The following is a 25032-nucleotide window of genomic DNA, read 5'->3' as shown; positions in this document are numbered from 1 at the left end:
TCAGCTGTCGCCGCGAATGTTTTGGAATGTTGGAGGTCTGAAACGTCGCAAACTCGCGTCGCGGCTGGTGTGAATGGTTTTAACGCGAACTATTCGCACATGAAATATTCGCTTTTTCCGCTTCGCTTTTTCGTTACGCGTCCGGTGTGAAAGGGCCTTTAGGTGTGCCCTGGGTGTGCCTATTGCCTATTTTAACACACCTCTTCATAAAGCGAGTGTGTTTATCTCTTTATCGGTTTGTCTGCCTGTCGATGATTGGCACATTGCTGATGTTGCCATGGTAGCTAACAAACACTCGCGTGTTTTTAAAGATGAACTGAACTGACACTTACATTAAATGCGCTCGCGCCGTCCATTCACCGCGTCCTCAGCTTGAATGAGCACTGTTTGCGCGCGGCTGATCTTCTTCTTTTCTTATTGGCGGTTGGCAAACAACTCTCGGGTGCATTACCGCCACCCACTGATCCGGAGTATGGACTAATGATATATAAACACCCGAATTATAAGGACAAAGATATATATATATATATATATATATATATATATATATATATATATATATATATATATATATATATATATACACATAATAACAACAAATATGGTTTTTAACTTTTTTCATACACGTTTAAAAAGTGTATGTCACACCGTAAGATAATTGAAATGAAACACATTATTAAAACAGTCAAAACCTAAAGTAAACACTTTGCAATGCACGTCACTTTAAATAAATGCATTTGGCAGATGCTTTTATCCAAAGGGATGGTTCACACAAAAAAGAAAATTACCCCATGATTTACTCTCCCTCAAGTCATCCTAGGTTTATATGACATTCTTCTTTCAGACAAACACAATCAGAGTTGTATTAAAAATGTCCTGGCTAATCCAAGCTTTATAATGGCATACGCAAGCTAGATATTTTACTTTATAACGTGTTAAATATGGATATTTTTCTTACACAAACCCATTGATTCGCTTCAGAAGGTCTTTATTAACCATGTGGAGCACTTTTATAACGGATGGATGCACTTTTTTGGGCTTCAAATGTTGGGCTGCCATTATAAAGCTTAGAAGAGAAAGGAGATTTTTTTTATATAATTCAGATTGTGTTTGTCTGAAATGTCATATACACCTAGGATGACTTGAGGGTGAGGAAATCATAGGCTAATTTTCAATTTTAATAATAATAATAATAATTTTTATTTGTATTGCACTTTACATTTGGAACAAATCTCAAAGTGCTACAGTTAAGATCATTTAATAAGGATAAAATACTAATAGATTGAATAGTTAAAAGTCATAAGTTCTCCTAAAAAGAAATGTTTTTAGTCCTTTTTTAAAAGTCTCAGTAGTTTGAGGTGCCCTCAGATGGTCATTCCAAATCCGAGGAGCGGCAGAACAGAAAGTCTGATCACCCATAGTGCTGAGCTTTGTTTTGGGGAGAAGGAGGCGGTTTGAGTTTGCTGATCGAGTTGTAGTTGAAGGTGTGAGTAGTTCTTTCAGATAGGGGGGGGCATTTCCATAGATGCACTGGTGGGTTAGAAGGGAGACCTTATATTCAATCCTGGCGGTAACAGGAAGCCATTGAAGTGAATGGAGAATGGGTGTGATGTGATCATATTTTTCGAACCCTCATCAGGATCCTAGCAGCACTATTCTGAACATACTGCGGTCTCTGCAAGCTTTTGTTAGGGAATTTGTAGGAATAGGTGTTCGAATTTTGGGTGAACTATCCCTTTAAATGTGCTTTGCTTTAAACCAAAAACCTTGAATTTGTAGGCATTGTAAATATAGAAGTGTACACAATAATACATACATTAGATGTAAAGGAAAAGCATACATACTTTAGACTTTGGAAAAGCACTGTGTCCATATTTACATCTGTAAATGACAGAAAACTGAACATGTAGCCTACAGCAACAACAAAACATCTTGCGTTCATGTTGGCATGTTGTGAGAAGAAACAGATTTCAGTGCAAATTAAGTCCCGTTAAACGCAAGACTACAGGGGTTTTCCAGAAAGCAAGGGGTGCTTCTCAATTCTTATTTGTGCATCCTCGCCTCATCTCCACCCCTTCAGGATCCGAGGGAAGGACGCAAGGAAAAGACGCAGGGATGGAGGAATTGAATTAAGTGAAATTATATATCCTCTCTCCCTTTAGTCAATTAATGACGACTTTACACCGCTGGATTTCGTTTGCACGTCAGGAGTCTTGAACATTAGAGATAACTATTTATATTGTAATAGTTTCAACCTCCACAAAATACCACATTTGTCCATATTTTGTTTAATATTACCAGTTATTATTAACAATGAATTATTCCCAGTTATCTGCTTTTTATTTGTTGTATAGTATTACAGTTTGTTTAATTTTCTTGTGCTTTGATATAATTCTGCAACTGTCCTACAGTTGTTGTTACTTGACTTACATTTGTGTCTTGTACATGTAAACATAATAATATAATTAATAAACTGAGGCAAGATGACGTGAAGTGGGAGGAGAATTAACACATGAGTCACATTTAGGCCCTGTCCCAAATGGCACACTACATGTGGACTTTCGGTACAAGTACTGTGGGTGTCCCATTGGTCACTTTATGTCTCAGAAGGGTGCTCGCAAGCGCCCCCTTTGAGGTCGATATGCGCCCTCGATGCGCACTTCTGCCGAGCCCACTGTTGCAGGTTACACAGCGGATTTCTTCCCTGAGTTCAGTCAATTCAGAGTATGTTAACTGTGAACAGACAAGACATTCTCAACGAATTGATGATTCACCATGGAAACAGACACTAAAGCTGCGTCCGAAATCGAATACTTCTCGACTATATAGTGTGCAATAAAACAGTACGCCAACAGAGTAGTATGTCCGAATTCATAGTATTCAAAAAAAGAGTAGGCGAAAAGTACCCGGCTGATCTTCTACTTCCCGCGAGATTCTGAAGTGCGCATACGCTGGACACTTTACTATCCCATGAGGCCACGGGAGAGGATTTATGAATGGAGGTGAAGGGACGCAACTGACGCTGGTGGGTCACATGATCATGACAACATGGCGGATGTAGTACGTCCGGATTACATTCATTCTACATTCATTCATGCTATATAGAATGCACTTTTTTAATGGTCACGAAGTTTCGTTCAAATTCAAATGTAGTACCTACTCACATAGTACGCGATTTCGGACACAGCCTAAGAAAGAGCGTGCCATTCTACTTCCTCTTCTTCTTTTGTTTAATGGCGAGTTACATAACCTACTTAGTGCACATCGCCACCTATTTGTTGATTATGCAATATTTTTTTCAATCTCTTTGTTTAATAAGTAAGGGAGCGCGGGGCACAACCTAGCGCGGGGTTAGTTGTAACACGCATATTTTAACCCTTTACACACATGCCAGAATGACGAAACTTAGTGTATTTACTAGTTGCCATATCAACGTTATTTAAAGAAAAAATTGCGCCAAAATAAAAAAATCTCTGAAAGATATTACTGAACATGTATTTAACCATAGGAAAAGTAAATTTCTTACTTAAGTTTAGTTTTCATTTCTGTTTTTTGTGTTTATTTAAAATAAGACAAATCTTATATAAGTTTAATCTTATATCTGTTATTTAACAGTTGAGATGGTTCTTTAATGCTGATCTAACAGCAGAAGACACGAGCCGCAAGTTAAATCCCAGTTGTGCAGGTGGGGTGTGTTGTAACACTGCGTTACAATGAGCCCCTATTAGAAATATGCCATTATATTCTATACTTTTATGAATTCTTTTGAGAAACCATGAGAAAAGGTTGAATACTGACAGAGTTAATGTTCAGAAATTATTCATTATTATTATGTTTTGAACTATGCTGTATAGCTGTATTTGGTGATGTGTTTGTAGTCAAACTCAAAAACGCTTATATTTTTAATGATTAAAAAATGCCATTATTTTATTTTAAAAAGTTAATAATTGTATTTTGTCGACAAAATATTTTAGTTTGTCTTGGATATTTTTTTGATTATATCAGGTAATATTTTAAGCTGTCATTTGGTCATGTTACAATGTGCATTTTATCTGCCGTTGTCGGAGTTGTGAGCTCCAGCGGACAGCGGCGCTCAGCGCTCGTCAAAGCCGGCGAGGGCAACCTTTCCTCGGCCAGTCCTTTTGCCGTCTGCCGCTGGCTCTGATGTCTCTGTGGCGGCTCCAGCTATAATTCGTCTTGTAACGGCTGATCTTTGGTCTCATGGATCTATAATTTGTTCCCTGGCAAATCGTTTAGGCTGAGGGCAAAGATAAGTTTCATTACTTTGTATTTTTAGGCTATGACTGTAGGTTACAGTTGTAACGTTAGCCTACTAGCACTGACTTTGAATGTTTGACTGAATTGTTTGCTTTATTTCATGTATAGCTTATTATACCTTTTACTTATTGATCATACATAAACTTGCATTTAACAAAAAGAGACTGGGTTGTGTTTCATGTAATTTAATGTTATCACAGTGATAATCATATTGTCTGAACCAGATATTAATATACAGATTTTCTCCTCATTGTTGTCACTACTAGAGCAAGCTCCTGATTGGTTAACGCGGCGCGAAATATCCGCCAAAGTTCAGATTTTTCAACTTGCACGAATCGCGCGTTCAAAACGCTCAATTCGCGTCCTTCGCACCGCCTCAATCGCGCGAATTGCGCTGCAGAATGCCATTTCGCGTCTCTGCATTGACTTAACATGTAAATCACTCGCGCGAATCGCGTCCGGTGTGAACGCACCATAAGAGAGTAGTGTTGTGTGTATATTTGTGAAAGCAGAAGATTGAAAAAAACAAACTTGCACTTCTTTGTTGAAAACAGTGATTTATTAATGCAGGGTTAATCCATTACAATGCAGCTAAAATCAAAACCCTTCGCCTGGTAAATAACATTCACTAAGTAGGTTTTGTTCTTTTTTTTTGGTTTATGTAACAAATTGTTACAAGATGTAAAGTGTATATAAATCTTACAAGATGTAAGTGTATATAATGACATTAATAATAATGCATCAGCTCTTAACAGTCAGACTAAACTGAATTTGTTCATCATATGATGGAGATGTGAAGGACTGATTCTCGTCATTCAGTCAGTTTTACTAGATTTACTCCCCAACATCAACAAAAGACATTTTGACCTCCCACAATTTTAAAAGTTAAACAATCTTCACCAATCCTTGTGTCATTTGAACAAATTTCTCTCTCAGATGGTGTCGCTACGCATCAAGAAATACCATCTTTTGATTTATCAGAAGAACATCAAATTATTCGCTTGAAAGTGATGGATCTGAACATGAATTCTGCGCATTAGACAACTTCTGGCGATGCTTTTTCTTATGAATATTTTGTTTAGACTTCCCTCCAGTATGAAATTTCTCATGATATTTCAAGGATCCTACCTGAGCGAAACTCTTGTCACAGTGAGAGCACTTGTACGGTTTCTCTCCGGTGTGAATTCTCTCGTGTTTTATCAAGTCACTGGACCCAGAGAAGGCCTTCCCACAGTGAGAGCACACATGAGGTCTCTCACCAGTATGAATACGCTCATGCACTATTAAACATGGCAGTCGTGTAAAACTCTTTCCACAAACAGAACACATGTGGGGCTTCTCATCAGAATGAACATTAAGGTGTGATCTTAAGTTTGATGCCACAGCAAAAGTTTTATCACAATGATCACAGCGAAATGGCTTCACCTCAGAGTGAATCTGCAAATGCCTATTGAGACAGCCTTTGGATGCAAAGCTCTTTTCACACTGAGTGCATGTGAACGGTTTCTCTCCAGTGTGAGATTTCATGTGCCGATTTAAGTATTTTTTATACATGAAACTCTTTCCGCACTCAGAGCAGGTCAAAAGTTCTTGAGTGTGAGATCTCATGTGAGAATTTAAGTGTGCTTTCAGAGTAAAACTCTTTTCACACAGAGTGCATGAGAACAGTTTCTCTCCAGTGTGAATTCTCATGTGCGCATTTAAATTATTTTTACGCATGAAATTCTTTCCACACTTAAGGCAGGTCAGAGGTCCTTTGGGTGCAGTTTTTTTAGCTTGTTTTTGTGTGAACTTCTGTGAAACGGCAGCATTTCCAGGTTTTTGAAACCGGTGGCACTTGTCTTCATTCACTTCCATCGAGTCTAAAATCAAAGCCACATGAGAACAAACAGAAATATAAGTAAGCTTGTATTTAACAAAACAATACTTTACTACTAGGGCTGGGTATCCTTCAAAAAATTTTGATACCGGTTCCTGAGCGATACTTTTTTCAATACCAATTTTAACTAGTTTACATCACCTCAAAAAAAACGTTGGTTTTGTTTTTTCAGTTTGTTGACTTTTTTACTGACTCAGAGACTTTTCTATACATCCTCATCATTTAACAACATGTCTTCTGTGCTTCAATGAACTCATCATTTCTGCCTTAAATTAATCCACCTTTTTCTGAATGCGAAAGTCTCGCCCGACTGTAGGAATGATGCTTTACATTTCCGGTCTCCGGTGTTTCTAGTCAAATTAGTGCATTTCCCAAGCTGATAATGTGATGTTAAACCTATGAAAATGGTTTAAAAAGCACATGGCTCCAGAGTGCCACCACTTTACAGTGTAGCAATGACTGTTTTGTTAGTGCCTCACCCGCCAAAGTTTAATAAGTGCATAGAAGACACAAAGCTGTCCGAAGTTAGCTGCTGAATGCACTGAAAACACGAGCTCTCATATCCTACATGCAGGATGCTGATCGGGATGAAGTTTGTGGGATTTAGTCCTCAAAATGATTAGAGCACATATACAGGTGCTCGTCATATAATTAGAATATCATCAAAAAGTTAATTTATTTCACTCATTCCATTTAAAAAGTGAAACTTGTATATTATATTCATTCATTACACACAGACTGATATATTTCAAAAGTTTATTTATTTTAATTTTGATGATTATAACAGACAACTAAGGAAAATCCCAAATTCAGTATCTCATAAAATTTGAATATCGTGAAAAGGTTCAATATTGAAGACACCTGGTGCCACACTCTAATCAGCGAATTAACTCAAAACACCTGCAAAGGCCTTTAATGGTCTCTCAGTCCAGTTCTGTAGGCTACACAATCATGGGGAAGACTGCTGACTTGACAGTTGTCCAAAAGACGACAATTGACACCTTGCACAAGGAGGGCAAGACACAAAAGGTCATTGCAAAAGAGGCTGGCTGTTCACAGAGCTCTGTGTCCAAGCACATTAATAGAGAGGCGAAGGGAAGGAAAAGATGTGGTAGAAAAAAAGTGTACAAGCAATAGGGATAACCGCACCCTGGAGAGGATTGTGAAACAAAACCCATTCAAAAATGTGGGGGAGATTCACAAAGAGTGGACTGCAGCTGGAGTCAGTGCTTCAAGAACCACTACGCACAGACGTATGCAAGACATGGGTTTCAGCTAACTCTTGAACAACAAAAGCGTCTCGCCTGGGCTAAAGACAAAAAGGAAAAAAAGTGGTCCAAAGTTATGTTCTCTGATTAAAGTAAATTTTGCATTTCCTTTGGAAATCAGGGTCCCAGAGTCTGGAGGAAGAGTGGTGAGGCACACAATCCACGTTGCTTGAGGTCCAATGTAAAGTTTCCACAGTCAGTGATGGTTTGGGGTGTCATGTCATCTGCTGGTGTTGGTCCACTGTGTTTTCTGAGGTCCAAGGTCAACAGCTATATAGATTAGATTAGATTCAACTTTATTGTCATTACACAAGTACAAGTACAAGGCAACGAAATGCAGTTTAGGTCTAACCAGAAGTGCAATAGCAGCAAGTGCAGGATATACAACGTTTGCATAAGTGCAGGACATGGATATGTACTGAGTATATATAAATATATCTATAAATAGAGAGATGGTTATTACTATAAACAGAATTTACAGGTGAATATGTACAGTGAATAATATACAGATGGTTATTACTATAAACAGAATTTACAGGTGGATATGTACTATGAATATAATATAATATACAGATGGCTATTACTATAAACAGAATTTTACAGATAGAGGTATACAATGATATGTTAGGCTAAAATGAGGAATATGGCAGTGGATTAAGGTAGTGCAATAAATTATGGACAGAAGCTATCCGAAAAAAAAGTGTAAAAGTGCAGTGGAAGTGATTGCATATTACAGTTAGAAGTACAGTGCAAAATACAAATGTAAACAGTAGGTACTGTAAAAACAGTCGGCAGTGCAAATGAGCATCATCCAGTTACGGTGTGGTAGTGCAAAATGCATAAGTAAACAGTTGTACCAGGAAGTTTTAGAGCACTTCATGCTTCCTACTGCTGACCAACTTTATGGAGATCAGATTTCATTTTCCAATAGGACTTGGCACCTGCACACAGTGCCAAAGCAACCAGTACCTGCTTTAAGGACCATGGTATCCCTGTTCTTAATCGGCCAGCAAACTCGCCTGGCCTTAACTCCATAGAAAATCTATGGGGTATTGTGAAGAGGAAGATGCAATATGCCAGACCCAACAATGCAGAAGAGCTGAAGGCCACTATCAGAGCAACCTGGGCTCTCATAACACCTGAGCAGTGCCACAGACTGATCGACTCCATGCCACGCCGCATTGCTGCAGTTATTGAGGCAAAAGGAGCCCCAACTATTTGAGTGCTGTACATGCTCATACTTTTCATGTTCATACTTTTCAGTTGGCCAAGATTTCTAAAAATCCTTTCTTTATATTGGTCTTAAGTAATATTCTAATTTTATGAGATACTGAATTTGGGATTTTCCTTAGTTGTCTGTTATAATCATCAAAATTAAAAGAAATAAACATTTAAAATATATCAGTCTGTGTGTAATGAATGAATATAATATACAAGTTTCACCTTTTTAATGGAATGAGTGAAATAAATCAACTTTTTGATGATACTCTAATTAAATGACCAGCACCTGTATATACATTCTTTTGGGAGTATTTTAACTGAAGTGCTGCAAGCCATGCTCATTTTCTCTTGCCAGTCTAGCATAAAATGCAAGGCATACGGCATTCTCTTCGGATCCGCTGGTGATAAAAACACTTACTTTCTAAGAATTTCTTCAGTTTATTGCGGTTATGTATGCAAAAAGTTTGTCAAAAAGCTCTTTTTACCCCATTTTGACATTGTGTTCCTATGGAGACCGGAACATGAGAGCATCTAAACGGAAGCTGGGATTCCTCATGGCGGCGCTCATCGTTTACTCAGGAAAAATGTGGATACATCGTTTAAATTAACATGTTAGCTAACTGCGTGATTTGTATATGTACATTTCTGAAATGCATTACTTAGTCACCTCTGATAACAGATCACTGTAAATGATAATGTAGACACAAGCATTTTCTGTAAAGATTCTTTGAAATGACATGTATTGAGAAAACGCTATACAAATAAATAGGGCTGGCTAAAAAAAAAAAAATTAAAATCGGCAATTTGGGGTACCTAAAAGGTATCGAGCTCGATACCCAGCCCTATTTACCAATGAGTCTAACATCTAGTTTTAGATTTTGTATTAAACAGAATGAGGGAAAACACCTTCACCTGTTTGTTCCTCTGTCTCCTCAGCAGTTTCTCCTGGAGTAATTCCTCCTGCTTGTTTCTTCATCTCCTGTGGGAATGCATTTACTGAAATCTGTGACCCATTTTAACGGAAGTGAGAGATTGTACGTTTTGAATGCTTATATCTCCTAAATGCGAATTTTGTCATTGTTTTGGAACACACCAGCTTATTCCCAGTGTTGTGCGTGAACGAGTTCAAAAGAACGCGTTCATTGAACACGCTAATTTTTTCGTGAACGTTGAACTGAACGCAACACATTTTTTAATAAAGAACTTGAACGTGAATTAGTTCACATTATGTGTCATGAACGGCAGACATCACTGTAAATGAACGTTGGAATTTGTTTTCCATTGAAAACTGAGTGACATCTGTTTTCTCTTTTGAAACGCAACGAGAGAAAGTTCCTCCCTCCTGTATTCTCGCTGGTGCCGCTTAAATCATGTATCACCAGACAGAAATGGTTTTGACATTGTGTGCGCAATGCATTGCGGGCAACGTAGTGTCCGTCTGAGAATTGAATAGCATACTGGCTTCCGCACAACGTTACCCGTGATGAATTGCAGCAGAGCGGGGTAGGCATAGCAACGCCGCGTAGCAGGCAACGACGAGAGCGCGGAGGGCTAGAGGAGCGAGAGAGAGAGAGAGAGACAGACCAAAGACGAGAGTGAGAGAAAGCGCTGCAATTTAAAAAAAAAATGGCTAGTGGAAGTGATGGCACGGAGACGGACACCGACACCGACAATTGCAGTGTCATGAGCAAATGTCTACAATGAGCAGTTTCAAGGAACGTATAGTGATTTCTAGCTCGTAGTGTGAAAAAAAGTATTTATTTGAATATCTCACGAAAAAAGTAAAATGAACTGAACTTTGAACTAGTTCAGAATTAAAATTGTGAACTTTGAACGTGAACTGTTCACTTTGAGCATGTATGAACTGAACTTGAACTAGTTCAGAAAAGCTGTGAACTGGCACAACACTGCTTATTCCTAACCTTAAAGGATTAGTTCACTTTTAAATAAACTTTTGCTGATAATTTACTCACCCCCATGTCATCCAAGGTGACCATGTCTTTCTTTCTGCAGTCGAAAAGAAATTAAGGTTTTTGATGAAAACATTCCAGGATTTCTCTCCATATAATGGACTTCAGTGGGCTCCAAACAGTTCAAGGTCCAAACGACAGTTTCAGTGCAGCTTCAAACGGGCTTTAAACGATACCAGACGATGAATAAGGGTCTTATCTAGCGAAACGATCAGTTTCTGCGAGAAACCTAGGGATGCACTGTATTATAAATACTGCTCGTATTTGCTATTATTTTACCTCTGCATCACCAAGGCAGTGCTAGAGCTAGATCGGAGCCAGAGCCTAGTTTCAAATCGGTTCTTTGTGTTTCCACACTCAAAGCCCCAGCTCCGAGCCAGGAAAAGTAGTTCTTAAGTAGCACCAAAACATTGCTGGGCTAGAACAGGGCCAGAAGTAAGAACCGATTACGTCAGGCGCTGGGGGCGGGGTCAACAAGACCAACACAAACTTGAGATCTGCCATTGTTGAAATAGCAGCTAATGGAGCTAACAGCTGCTGCTCGTTTGTAATCTCCGCCTATACAAATTACGGCGAACTGCATCAATGCTTTGAATTCGCAGTGTTTTGATGCCGATGTAGGATCGTAAAGCCATGTGAATCAATAGTAACGCAACGTTTGCATTGTTGATGGAAGGCTTGTTCGCAGCGGTGCTGTGCAGACCGATCGCCGTATGATAAAGAGTCCAGTGAGAGCATATGACTCCTTATGCTTTTGATTCACTCATGCTTTTTTTTTTTATATATCGCGGCCTGGATCATTTCTCGTGCGCGCTGCTTTATTTCCACATCTAAGTAATGATCTTTATAACGCGGATAAATAGGGATGAAACGATTACCGGTTTCACGATAAAATTTAGTGACGGTTAGTAATATCGTATAAAATTGTATTATCATTAAAACCGCGTGTGATTATCACGGTTGTGAAAACTCGCGGTAAATCTTGTCCAGTCAGCGTCAGTCTGGCGCAGGTGCAGCTGTTTTCTGAATGAGAATAAATGGCAGAAGGCAGTGACAGCACTTCTGGGGATTGTTCTGCCTTCTAAAAGGACCAAATCTGAGGCGTGGTCATATTTTGGCTTTTACAAAAGTCCTGAGGGAAACTTAATCGAAGATGGTCACCTTGTCTGCAAAACATGCCAGAAGAAAGTCACTGTAATGGGGAAAACACTTCAAAACTACGAACGCAAGGCAAGTGGACTTTGACCTCAATACCAAAACTACGTCTGGCAAATTATAACGTGAAGCGAACGAACAAATTCAGACCCGACTAGGGGGACATTTAAGGGATAATAATCAGGGCTTGACATTAACAACCGCCATTTGCGGGTGTAACGTTATTTCGGCTGCACACTATTCACTCTGGCTGTTGAACTTATAATAGTCTTCTCAAAAGCCATCTGTTATAATCGCGTTGCGCATTATAAGCACTTACACGTGTTTCTATTGAGTTTATGAATGCAATGTCTCAAAATCAGAGGCGTTCAGTTTAGCGGAGTTTTGTTCAGAGCGCGCGCCGCGCTCACTCGCTGAAATCTACACTAAAAGCAGAGATAAACGTGCGATGTACGCAAGAGATTCACTCATCATACAGTGGTGTACTGTTTTTGTTATATTTCAGCAGCGAAAATGGTTTAAAAAAACACAGCAGAACCACAGCGCATCTGAAATGACTGGCATAACGCAGGCGAATTTAGGGACCGTCTGTAAAGTTACATACAACATTGGTAACGTTATACACGTTTCAAACTTCAATAGCATTTGAAGAGAATGACAGTCATAAAACTGACTGTAAAGTGTTCATCTAGTTGTCAGGTATGATGCACACATTTTGATATTTAATAAAATAAACTGTCAAATCATATGGAAATATGGATATGCATTATTTCACTTGGATACTGTTTGGGCTCTAACAAAAAATATGCTAGATTTAAATGTGTCTGATAGAACACTAATGAGAATATTGCTTGAGAATATATTTACAGGGATAATATTAGAGATTATATTTACGACAAATTATTATTTTTTATGCATTATGCGTTGCTTTTGACGACGGCCATTAAGGAAGGAAATTCCATAGAATCAAGCTTAAAAAAGTGCTTAGAGCTGCTTTAGTTATTTGTTGTTTGTTGAATTTCAAATATAAAACTTGTTGAAATGTTTTAAGTGTGTGCATCTGTTCTTTTTGAACACTTTCATCTCGTTTGAACAAAACCGTGATAATATTGATAACCGTGATAATTTGGGTCACTATAATCGTGATGTTAAATTTCCATACCGTTTCATCCCTACGGATAAAGTACAGTCACAATGAAGTGCAGAGGATCCGAATAGATCTCAGTGAAACGTGTGCTGACAGACTCTAAGAGTCTACTTTTCATTGTTTTCACTCCGTGGTCTGTCTCAACCACTTTGCTTTGGAGACGCTTTAGTGCTGCGATTAAAGGTATAACGTCCGCTACAGATGCATAAGAGGAGCGGATCTCTTTAGTCATCTGCTCAAATGGGGCAAGAAGAGAGAGAATGTTCTCTATTAAGACCCACTGGTGTGAAGTGAATGTCGCGGGGAGCTCGTGGTCTGCGCTATATGCAGCCAAGACTCGCTTTTGCGCAAAGAGGCTTTGCAACATGTAAAAAGTGCTGTTCCATCGCGTCCTCACGTCTTGCTGGAACCGTTTTATTGGTGTTCCAAACTGATCTTGCATAGACTGCAAGCGGGAATAGGCCAGCTGAGAATGTTTAAAGTGGCCAACAATTCTTCTGCCTATAGCCAGTACGTCTTTTACGCTGCGTTGAGACTAGAGTTGTTCCGATACCCTTTTTCCCTTCCCGATACCTGGGCTCAGGGTATCGGCCGATACAGAGTACTGATCCGATACCTGGGTGTGTATCTGTATATACAGTTGTATATACTACTAGCCCTGTATGAATTGCTAGAATTATTTTATGGTGTGTTTCAAACTTATCCCATAATAAAACATGAAGAAATACATACAGTGAACTACTGTATTCATTACAGAATTTGTATTATCTGACATGCATTTGACAGTAATATTATTTATTTTTCTTAAGCGAAAAAGAACTTCAAATGCAGCCACAAGTCTAACACTGCAAACTGAAAAAGGTACTTTAGTTGTACAATGTAACTGTATAAAAAACAGTGCAACAAATAAATGTAGGAATATAAAAATATTAATCAGAAAATAATCTCTTTACAACAAAAGTGAAAAATAAGCAACCATCTAGGCATTATTAGTAGTAGTAGTAGAGACGTATTATTATTACATAGAGACGTAGCTAAATCTACTGTACAGCAGCAGTAGCCTAATATATTATTCTGTCAATTTAAAATGTTTTAAACCAAACTTTTATTTTGACGGGTTGCCGTGAAAATATTTCAGTGTCTGTGTTCCTTATATGACAGTTTTCCCAAATGAAACAGTAAATTCTCATGAAGTGACAGTTTATGCGTTTGTGTCCTCATATAGTGACCATAGACTGTGAATATGGACGTAGAGAAACTGGTGGAGTTTGCCGCTTGATAGTGACACACGGCAGAGATTATAAGCAGGCGAGTGTCACGCGGGCGAGTGTCACGCGCGCTCGCGGGCGCCCGCCGTCCACACAGACGAAATACTGCTAAACAGCCAGTAAACAGCGGACATAGCCTACTGCTAACATGTTTTCATTTCTTCTTCGCTGCTCTAAACAGTGGTTCTTTGTGGCAACACAGCACAACTTCCTGTGTCTGCAATGCATTCTGAGCACCGAAGAAGAACCACGCAGTGGTCAGGCAAAGCTCGCGGTCATAAATAGGTCTTGTTTAAGAAAATGGTATCGGATCGGTACATGGGTTCAAGTACTCGCCGATACCGATGCCAGAATTTTTTGTGGTATCGGTGATATTTCCGATACTAGTATCGGAATCGGAACAACTCTAGTTGAGACAACACTCCCTCATTCACAGCCAGATGTAGTGTGTGGGCCATGCACCGTATTTCCTTCAGCGGGCTGTCTTCTATCGCTTTTGTCATATTTCTTGCATTGTCACTGACAATGACATGCACTTTAGATTGGTCGATATGCCAGGTGTCGAACATATTGGCGAATGCATCAGAAATGGCTGCTGCTGTGTGTGACCCTCGAAACTCTTGTGAATGGAGCAGAATCTTTTGCAGCTGGAAATCAGCGGCGATCCATTGTAGTGCATCTGAGCATACTGGTAATGCTGACGTCTGAGCTCCATATGTCTGTCGTGAAACTGATAGCTGAAATATCTGCAGCTATATGCTCATGGACGTGAGTTGCAACAACATTAAACAGCTCAGGTAAACACACCTCTGAGAAATGTCGTCTGCTCGCCCCCAACAGTTATGTCAGGATGTTATTCATTGACTATAGCTCTGCATTCAATTCCATCAACCCAGACAAACTGATCAACAAACTGCAAACACTGGGTCTGGGAGACTGTCTCTGCCAGTGGATTAAAAACTTCCTCACCAACAGACCCCAGCACGTCAGGATCAGCCAACACACCTCCTCTAGCATTACTCTCAACACTGGCGTCCCCCAGGGCTGCGTCCTCAGTCCAGCCCTCTACTCGCTCTTCACCCATGACTGTGCCCCCTCTGATAACTCCAACACCATCATCAAATTTGCAGATGACACAACCATAGTGGGACTCATAACAAACAACAACGAAACAGCCTACAGAGAAGAGGTCCAGACCCTGTCAGTTTGGTGCAGGAACAACAACCTCAACCTCAACACCAAGAAAACAAAAGAAATAATAATTGACTTCAGAAGAAACAAACCAAACCACAATGGACTGTGTATCAACGGGGAGGAGGTGGAGAGGGTGGCAAGCTTTAAGTTCCTGGGAGTGCACATATCAGAGGATCTAACCTGGAGCCAGAACACCTCCCATACCATTAAAAAAGCCCAGCAGAAGATGTTCTTCTTGAGGACCCTGAAACGCAATGGGCTTCCGCAGGAACTTCTGACACGCTTCTACAGCTGCACAATCGAGAGCACCCTGACATACTGCTGCACTGTGTGGCATTCCAGCTGCACAGAAGCAGAAAGAAAGGGACTGCAGCAGGTTGTCAAGACGGCTGAGAGGATCATTGGCTCCCCCCTACCAAACCTGGGTGAATTATATTCTAGCCGTCTTCTCACACGGGCCACAAACATCAGGCAGGACACCTCACATCCCGGACACTCCCTGTTCACCACCCTCCCCTCAGGCAGACTGAGAACCCCAAGTACACGCACTAATAGACTTCGGAACAGCTTCTTCCCCAGAGCTGTGAACATATTACAGAAATCATACGCACATACACCCATACAATCATAAAAACATACACACTCCACCTACCCCGAATCGGTGCAATACTGCTGTGTTTAATGCTTACTGTTTTATAGATATTTATTGAGAACAAGCAAAGAATGTGTACTGTATGTATCAGACGAATGTGTATGTGTGAGACGTGCTTGGGTGAGAATGTGCTGGTGTATGTGTACATATACTATAGTTTTATTTAAAATTTTTACTTCCTGCTGCTTTTGGAGAGGATGGCTCCAACAGAATTTCGTTGTATTGCATACAATGACAATAAAGATCTATCTATCTATCTATCTATCGATATGACATAACGGGGGTCAATGTGCTCGATCAGCCTACGAAATCCCACATCTTCTACGATAGAGAATGGCTGATCATCTAAGGCAATTAATTGCATTATCTTTTGTGTAATGCCCTTTGCCTTGACACCATCACTGGGAAACGTCCTTGCCTTTTCAAAAACGTCCGCCACAGACGGAGTGGGCGTGCTCGGAGGTGTTTTCCTTTCCTCTCATATTCAGCGTAGCGATCGGGATGTTTCGATTTCAGGTGATAAATTAAACCCGACGTGGAGAAAGTCTTTGCAGATGCACCCCCTCTTGAAATTTCGGCTTTGCATGTTTTGTAAATCGCTGTCCGTGGGTCTTTCTCAGATATAACGAAATACGTCCACACCACACAGCACGTGCAGGTCGCGGTTTCTGTTTGCGTCATCACGACATTTCGCCCGCATTGTTTCAGTGATAAAAGTCTTTCGGCCGAAAACCGAAAATGCACTTTTGGGCCATTTTCGGTGGCCGAATATTCGGTGCATCCCTAGAAATTTCCCCTCCCACAGTGCTTTTATGGGACTGCAGTCTCGTGCTAATTTGCCCTGTTTAGTACATCTGGCCAAACTTTACAGTATAAAACCTTTCACAATTTAGAAAAGTGGTGTTAAGGACTCAAGCAAAGGTTAACAGACAAAAATATTTACTGTGAATTTACAAATGTTTAGGATTTAAACATTGCTGGAAATGTTTGGGGTAATGCACGTACATCGGCCAACAAAATATATAACACTGTTCTAGTGGTTTTTGGATATTTTCATCTAAAAACCTTACCTATTGTGCCTTTCTTTATTTGACATGGACATAATTACATTGGACGAACAATATACATTTGCTTGAGTGTTTTAGCACACATGCTAATTTTCAACACCTGTCCATGGGAGGCTTTTTTAAATAAGGATAAAAAAAATTAAATAAAAAAAACTATAATAATAAAAAAAGATATAATACTAACAAAATGTATAATGATAATAATAATGAAAGGAGAAAAAAAAACACATTCCAAATTGAATTCATACAAAGACTATAAACTAAATTAAATAGATTCCTTCACAACTACATAGGCTATAATTAGACATAGAATTTATTTTATCATACTTATGTCTTCCCTTAAATACCTTTTAATCATTTAATTACTTTACCAAAAAAAAAAAAAAAAAAAACAATGTCCAAGACAGGGTTACGACCTTGCTTTCTGCGTGAGGGCGCCCTCTGTCTGAATTAAAATATACATTACTGCTCTAATCGAATTAGGTTTTAATGACGATTAAAATGTGAAACTGTAATATTAACCATTATGCAGACTGATCTCATGAAATAGCGTATGACACACCAATTCGCTATGCCATTTTGGCGTGCTATCAAGACGCATAATCGCTTTTTAGCGTGTTTATCAACGCCGTTTCATTCCATCCCCCTACACTGCTCCTACCCCTAAACCTACCCATCACACACACACACACACATACACATTGCCCCTGCCCCTAAACCTACCCATCACACACACTGCCCCTAAACCTACCCATCAAAAGAAACATTCTGCATTTTTACATTTTCAAAAAAACATAATTTAGTATGTTTATAAATCCATTTACATTCGTATACATACGGAACCACACGGCGTATACACGTGGATAGCTCATAATGCGTACAGATAACACGCCATTTGGCTTTAGAAAGTGGTGTGTATGTTTCCGCAAAGTCATGATGTCATGTTGCATTATGGAATAAAAAAAACCCAGCTAAGTTTTTCTTTTTGCAGTGTGTAAGACATGGCCTCTTTATCCTCTTTCTGGCTCGAGTCTTGATTGAAATTTCAGTTAATTATTCATAAGAATTAGGGTACAACAAGGCTAAAGGCTCCACGGGCTCCTTTGGTTTTATTTTCCTCTAAACCACCAGATGGCACAAAAACTTGCCTCAGCACTTTCAAAAACCTCCCATCTGATCTTAAAGCACGGGAAACAGCGCAAAGTTGATTCTGTACTAATTTGATGTAATTTTGATTAGATTTTTTTTTTAAGAAGCAAAATAAAAATCGCTAAAATTATTGCATTTATTTTGAGACAAAGGTCTTCTTAATGATTTTTCAGTTTTGTTCAAGGTAATTCAAGCAACAGTTTTTCAATAACGGAAGAATATGTAAAAGTATGGTATTATTTGTGGTAACGGCGCCCCTGCTGTTGGGGCGAAAGGAACAATATTTAACATGATAATAAACAGCCGCTGACTTTTCCATTTGTTGACATGACATGGATTTAGATGGGAAATATCATATTAAGCAAGTTGGGTGTCCACCTTAGAGATAATTACCATATTTATAATTAAACCATATTTAATCATATCATAAAATATAGTTTATGGTTACTATTGTAAATCTATATTCAATTATTATGGGATCTCCTTCAATGCTTTCAAAATTGTTTTGTTTCATTATTTTTACAATATATTTCTAGATTAACATATTTTAAAAACAGTATTGAACAAAAATGAACTTTTATTTATCAGAATGAACAGAAAATAGTTCAAACTTTGCTAAAGCGATTGTTTTGAACAGTTATTAACTATTTAGCTAACCTTATTTAGCTAAAGTATTTGTGTGTTTTGCCCTGTGTGTCTGTGGGGTGAAAGTGATTTTTAAACAAAATAAACCACTTTAAATGATTTATTTTCAGATATAATGTTGCTCCATAAATGTTCAATACAAACATATTCTTTCTGCAATCATACACTGTGGGAGTAATGAAAAGCACATTGTTCTTAAGGTGTGCCTTTTGCCCCGTTGTATCAACCAAATATTTAAACACACCTCTTCATAAAGCGAGTGTGTTTATCTTTATCGATTTGTCTGCCTGTCGATGATTGGCACATTACTGATGTTGCCAAGGTAGCTAACAAACACTCGCGTGTTTTTAAAGATCAACCGCTCGCTCTTATGTTAGCAAAAGGCTTATCAGTTCAACAGCGTTAAGTTAAAGAGCACAAACTTTATCATTCAACTGAACTGACACTTACATTAAATGCGCTCGCGCCGTCCATTCATCGCGTCCTCAGCTTGAATGAGCACTGTTTGCGCGCGGCTGATCTTCTTCTTTTCTTATTGGCGGTTGGCAAACAACTCTCGGGTGCATTACCGCCACCCACTGATCCGGAGTATGGACTAATGATATATAAACACCCGAATTATATATATATAGGGAATATATATATCAAAACCAGTCAAAAAAACCAAAAGTCAAAACCTAAAGTAAACACTTTGCAATGCACGTCACTTTAAATAAATGCATTTGGCAGATGCTTTTATCGAAAGGGATGGTTTACACAAAAAAGAAAATTAGCCCATGATTTACTCTCCCTCAAGTCATCCTAGGTTTATATGACATTCTTCTTTCAGACAAACACAATCAGAGTTGTATTAAAAATGTCCTGGCTAATCCAAGCTTTATAATGGCATACGCAAGCTAGATATTTTTTTTTATAACGTGTTAAATATGGATATTTTTCTTACACAAACCCATTGATTCGCTTCAGAAGGTCTTTATTAACCATGTGGAGCACTTTTATAACGGATGGATGCACTTTTTTGGGCTTCAAATTTTGGGCTGCCATTATAAAGCTTAGAAGAGAAAGGAGATTTTTTTTATATAATTCAGATTGTGTTTGTCTGAAATGTCATATACACCTAGGATGACTTGAGGGTGAGGAAATCATAGGCTAATTTTCAATTTTAATAATAATAATTTTTATTTGTATTGCACTTTACATTTGGAACAAATCTCAAAGTGCTACAGTTAAGATCATTTAATAAGGATAAAATACTAATAGATTGAATAGTTAAAAGTCATAAGTTCTCCTAAAAAGAAATGTTTTCAGTCCTTTTTTAAAAGTCTCAGTAGTTTGAGGTGCCCTCAGATGGTCATTCCAAATCCGAGGAGCGGCAGAACAGAAAGTCTGATCACCCATAGTGCTGAGCTTTGTTTTGGGGAGAAGGAGGCGGTTTGAGTTTGCTGATCGAGTTGTAGTTGAAGGTGTGAGTAGTTCTTTCAGATAGGGGGGGGCATTTCCATAGATGCACTGGTGGGTTAGAAGGGAGACCTTATATTCAATCCTGGCGGTAACAGGAAGCCATTGAAGTGAATGGAGAATGGGTGTGATGTGATCATATTTTTCGAACTCTCATCAGGATCCTAGCAGCACTATTCTGAACATTCTGCAGTCTCTGCAAGCTTTTGTTAGGGAATTTGTAGGAATAGGTGTTCGAACTTTAAATGTGCTTTGCTTTAAACCAAAAACCTTGAATTTGTAGGCAATGTAAATATAGAAGTGTACACAATAATACATACATTAGATGTAAAGGAAAAGCATACATACTTTAGACTTTGGAAAAGCACTGTGTCCATATTTACATCTGTAAATGACAGAAAACTGAACATGTAGCCTACAGCAACAACAAAACATCTTGCGTTCATGTTGGCATGTTGTGAGAAGAAACAGATTTCAGTGCAAATTAAGTCCTGTTAAACGCAAGACTACAGGGGTTTTCCAGAAAGCAAGGGGTGCTTCTCAATTCTTATTTGTGCATCCTCGCCTCATCTCCACCCCTTCAGGATGCGAGGGAAGGACGCAAGGAAAAGACGCAAGGATGGATGAATTGAATTAAGTGAAATTATATATCCTCTCTCCCTTTAGTCAATTAATGACGACTCTACACCGCTGGATTTAGTTTGCACGTCAGGAGTCTTGAACATTTGAGATGACTATTTATATTGTAATAGTTTCAACCTCCACAAAATACCACATTTGTCCATATTTTGTTTAATATTACCAGTTATTATTAACAATTAATTATTCCCAGTTAACTGCTTCTTATTTGTTGTATAGTATTACAGTTTGTTTAATTTTCTTGTGCTTTGATATAATTCTGCAACTTTCCTACAGTTGTTGTTACTTGACTTACATTTGTGTCTTGTACATGTAAACATAATAATATAATTAATAAACTGAGGCAAGATGACGTGAAGTGGGAGGAGAATTAACACATGAGTCACATTTAGGCCCTGTCCCAAATGGCACACTACATGTGCACTTTCGGTACAAGTACTGTGGGTGTCCCATTGGTCACTTTATGTCTCAGAAGGGTGCTCGCAAGCGCCCCCTTTGAGGTCGATATGCGCCCTCGATGCGCACTTCTGCCAAGCCCACTGTTGCAGGTTACACAGCGGATTTCTTCCCTGAGTTCAGTCAATTCAGAGTATGTTAACTGTGAACAGACAAGACATTCTCAACGAATCGATGATTCACCATGGAAACAGACACTAAAGCTGCGTCCGAAATCGAATACTTCTCGACTATATAGTGTGCAATAAAACAGTACGCCAACAGGGTAGCATGTCCGAATTCATAGTATTCAAAAAACAGTAGGCGAAAAGTACCCGGCTGATCTACTACTTCCCGCGAGATTCTGAAGTGCGCATACGCTGGACACTTTACTATCCCATGAGGCCACGGGAGAGGATTTATGAATGGAGGTGAAGGGACGCAACTGACGCTGGTAGGTCACATGATCATGACAACATGGCGGATGTAGTACGTCCGGATTACATTCATTCTACATTCATTCATGCTATATAGAATGCACTTTTTTAATGGTCACGAAATTCGTTCAAATTCAAATGTAGTACCTACTCACATAGTACGCGATTTCGGACGCAGCCTAAGAAAGAGCGTGCCATTCTACTTCCTCTTCTTCTTTTGTTTAATGGCGAGTTACATAACCTACTTAGTGCACATCGCCACCTATTTGTTGATTATGCAATATTTTTTTCAATCTCTTTGTTTAATAAGTAGGGGAGCGCGGGGCACAACCTAGCGCGGGGTTAGTTGTAACACGCATATTTTAACCCTTTACACACATGCCAGAATGACGAAACTTAGTGTATTTACTAGTTGCCATATCAACGTTATTTAAAGAAAAAATTGCGCCAAAATAAAAAAATCTCTGAAAGATATTACTGAACATGTATTTAACCATAGGAAAAGTAAATTTCTTACTTAAGTTAAGTTTTCATTTCTGTTTTTTGTGTTTATTTAAAATAAGACAAATCTTATATAAGTTTAATCTTATATCTGTTATTTAACAGTTGAGATGGTTCTTTAATGCTGATCTAACAGCAGAAGACACGAGCCGCAAGTTAAATCCCAGTTGTGCAGATGGGGTGTGTTGTAACACTGGGTTACAATGAGCCCCTATTAGAACTACGCTATTATATTCTATACTTTTATGAATTCTTTTGAGAAACCATGAGAAAAGGGTGAATACTGACAGAGTTAATGTTCAGATATTATTCATTATTATTATGTTTTGAACTCTGCTGTATAGCTGTATTTGGTGATGTGTTTGTAGTCAAACTCAAAAACGCTTATATTTTTAATGATTAAAAAATGCCATTATTTTATTTTAAAAAGTTAATAATTGTATTTTGTTGACAAAATATTTTAGTTTGTCTTGGATTTTTTTTGATTATATCAGGTAATATTTTAAGCTGTCATTTGGTCATGTTACAATGTGCATTTTATCTGCCGTTGTCGGAGTTGTGAGCTCCAGCGGACAGCGGCGCTCAGCGCACGTCAAAGCTGGCGAGGGCAACCTTTCCTCGGCCAGTCCTTTTGCCGTCTGCCGCTGGCTCTGATGTCTCTGTGGCGGCTCCAGCTATAATTCGTCTTGTAACGGCCGATCTTTGCTCTCATGGATCTATAATTTGTTACCTGGCAAATCGTTTAGGCTGAGGGCAAAGATAAGTTTCATTACTTTGTATTTTTAGGCTATGACTGTACGTTACAGTTGTAACGTTAGCCTACTAGCACTGACTTTGAATGTTTGACTGAATTGTTTGCTTTATTTCATGTATAGCTTATTATACCTTTTACTTATTGATCATACATAAACTTGCATTTAACAAAAAGAGACTGTGGTGTGTTTCATGTAATTTAATGTTATCACAGTGATAATCATATTGTCTGAACCAGATATTAATATACAGATTTTCTCCTCATTGTTGTCACTACTAGAGCAAGCTCCTGATTGGTGTAGCAATTATGGACGCAGACATATAGATGAGTTAATCTTCCAATGATTCGATCAAATTAACATCCTTTTCAACAAAGCACAATGCAGCTCCAGGAAACCATCATCATCACGAGTGAGATGGGGGGTTTGTTTCTGCCCGGAGCTACTAGTTCTGACTTCCTATGGACTCGCCACCAAACTCAGTTAAAAGAGGACAAAGGGCTCGTGGTTGTCACAAGACAAAGAAACAACCAGACCTCTGTCTTTGCAATGACCGGTAAATGAACTCCACGACACAGCTAAAAAACTCCAAGTAAGCTCACAGAAACTGTCACATATGGAGTGCAGCAAATCACGGATTATTGGACTTTTTCATTTCAAATAGCCTTCGACGTAGCTTGTTAGTGTGTTTACAACTAATACACGTTAGTTAGACTATTAGGCATGTATATTACTCACAATTCATGCAATTATGTAACTATTGAATGAGTGGATGAAAAAGCATCGTGTTTGGTACCGGTGCGTTCGTATGGGTATAATCCAACAGATGAGCTGAATGAAATCTTTATAGAATTGATCATGTCCTTATAGTAAGAAATTAGGTCTAAATTTACTCTCTGCTTAAGAGCAGGAAACTAAATTCTAGAGATAACCTAATTTTGTGGGAGGGGTGGAGACACAGTCACCCCTGAAGCCTAATTGGCCAGAACCCATCCAGGGGATGGGCAAATGTTTGAGTTTAGTCTCAGAACACGAACGAAAAGTTCAGTTCTGTTCTCAAGTTCTGTTCTCAAGTTCAGTTCTCAGTTCTGTTCTCAAGTTCAGTTCTCAGTTCTGTTCACAGTTCTGTTCTCTACAGTTCTGTACAGTTCAGACCAGAAGCAGTGCAGAGTTCAGCTCAAGTTCGGTTCCAGTTCGGTTCGAGCTGGTTCGCGGCCTGTTCGCAGTTCAGAGATGAGCTCAGTCCTAGCAGTATGACCAGAGAGAGTTCGGAACGGAGTTCCCAGGAGACGATCTGACGATCGTGACAGACCAACTTCAGAGAAAATGGGTTAACAACGATTTCATTCAGGCCATCTGCTTTTCTCTCACTTTCCTTTCTTTTACTTAAAGTTTATTTTATTTCCGCTAAGTCTCGGGTCTGTTAAGTTTCGCCGTAAAAGTCTCTCAACAACGAGTTTCTAACAGCGCGCTCCAACTTCAAACAACGCCCACAAGACTTTCATCCAGCCGCCAACACCCCACGTGTTCGGCCTCCCCAGACGTCGACCAGACCTTCAGCGAATCAAAGATCCGGGAAAATCCCTGTACAGCCAGGAGAAGGGAATCCCCCTTTGTCAGACGACACGCGAAACCCAAACGCAAGTAACGCCTTTTTGATTCCAAGCTGAACTGGTGCATTAGATCAAATGTAATAACCCTGCCTAAGAAACGATAGGAGGTTAAATTACTGATCAATGGTTTCTTCAGGTCATGTTTCATAAATGCATAGATTGCTTAGGATTTCATAATTTCTCTCTCTTAGAACTGATTCTTTCCTCACCTTCTTCCTTTCTGCAACGTGTGAATGTGCGAGTGTGTGTGTTTATGTTAGATATTAGTTTGATGTGTTAGATTAATCAATAAAGTTCCGTTTGT

The 25032-nt window shown here is 39.0% G+C and overlaps 2 protein-coding genes across 2 annotated transcripts in view; both read right to left on the bottom strand.

Annotated features, from left to right (window-relative positions):
* The window catches only part of LOC307137355 (uncharacterized protein), a 10371-nt gene extending 9955 nt beyond the window's left edge, over positions 1 to 416 (bottom strand). The window contains exon 1 of the mRNA XM_079834968.1: positions 333 to 416. The gene's annotated coding sequence lies outside the window, so the exon portion shown is untranslated. The remainder of the gene's footprint in view (positions 1 to 332) is intronic.
* Positions 417 to 4823: 4407 nt separating this feature from the next.
* On the bottom strand, positions 4824 to 19433 carry LOC307137478 (uncharacterized protein). The gene is made up of 3 exons (XM_079835144.1): positions 19344 to 19433; positions 9559 to 9625; positions 4824 to 6140 (listed from the first exon to the last, which is right to left on the bottom strand). The coding sequence occupies exons 1-3, from the start codon at positions 19365 to 19367 to the stop codon at positions 5272 to 5274; spliced, it is 960 nt and encodes a 319-aa protein (XP_079691270.1). The 5' UTR covers positions 19368 to 19433; the 3' UTR covers positions 4824 to 5271.
* Positions 19434 to 25032: the final 5599 nt, after the last annotated feature.

Source organism: Gobio gobio (genome assembly GCF_949357685.1).
Source record: "Gobio gobio genome assembly, chromosome: 14".
Classification (NCBI taxonomy): Eukaryota; Metazoa; Chordata; class Actinopteri; order Cypriniformes; family Gobionidae; genus Gobio; species Gobio gobio.
The sequence above is the reverse complement of the archived record's forward strand: the minus strand, read 5'-3'. Positions and strand labels throughout refer to the sequence as shown.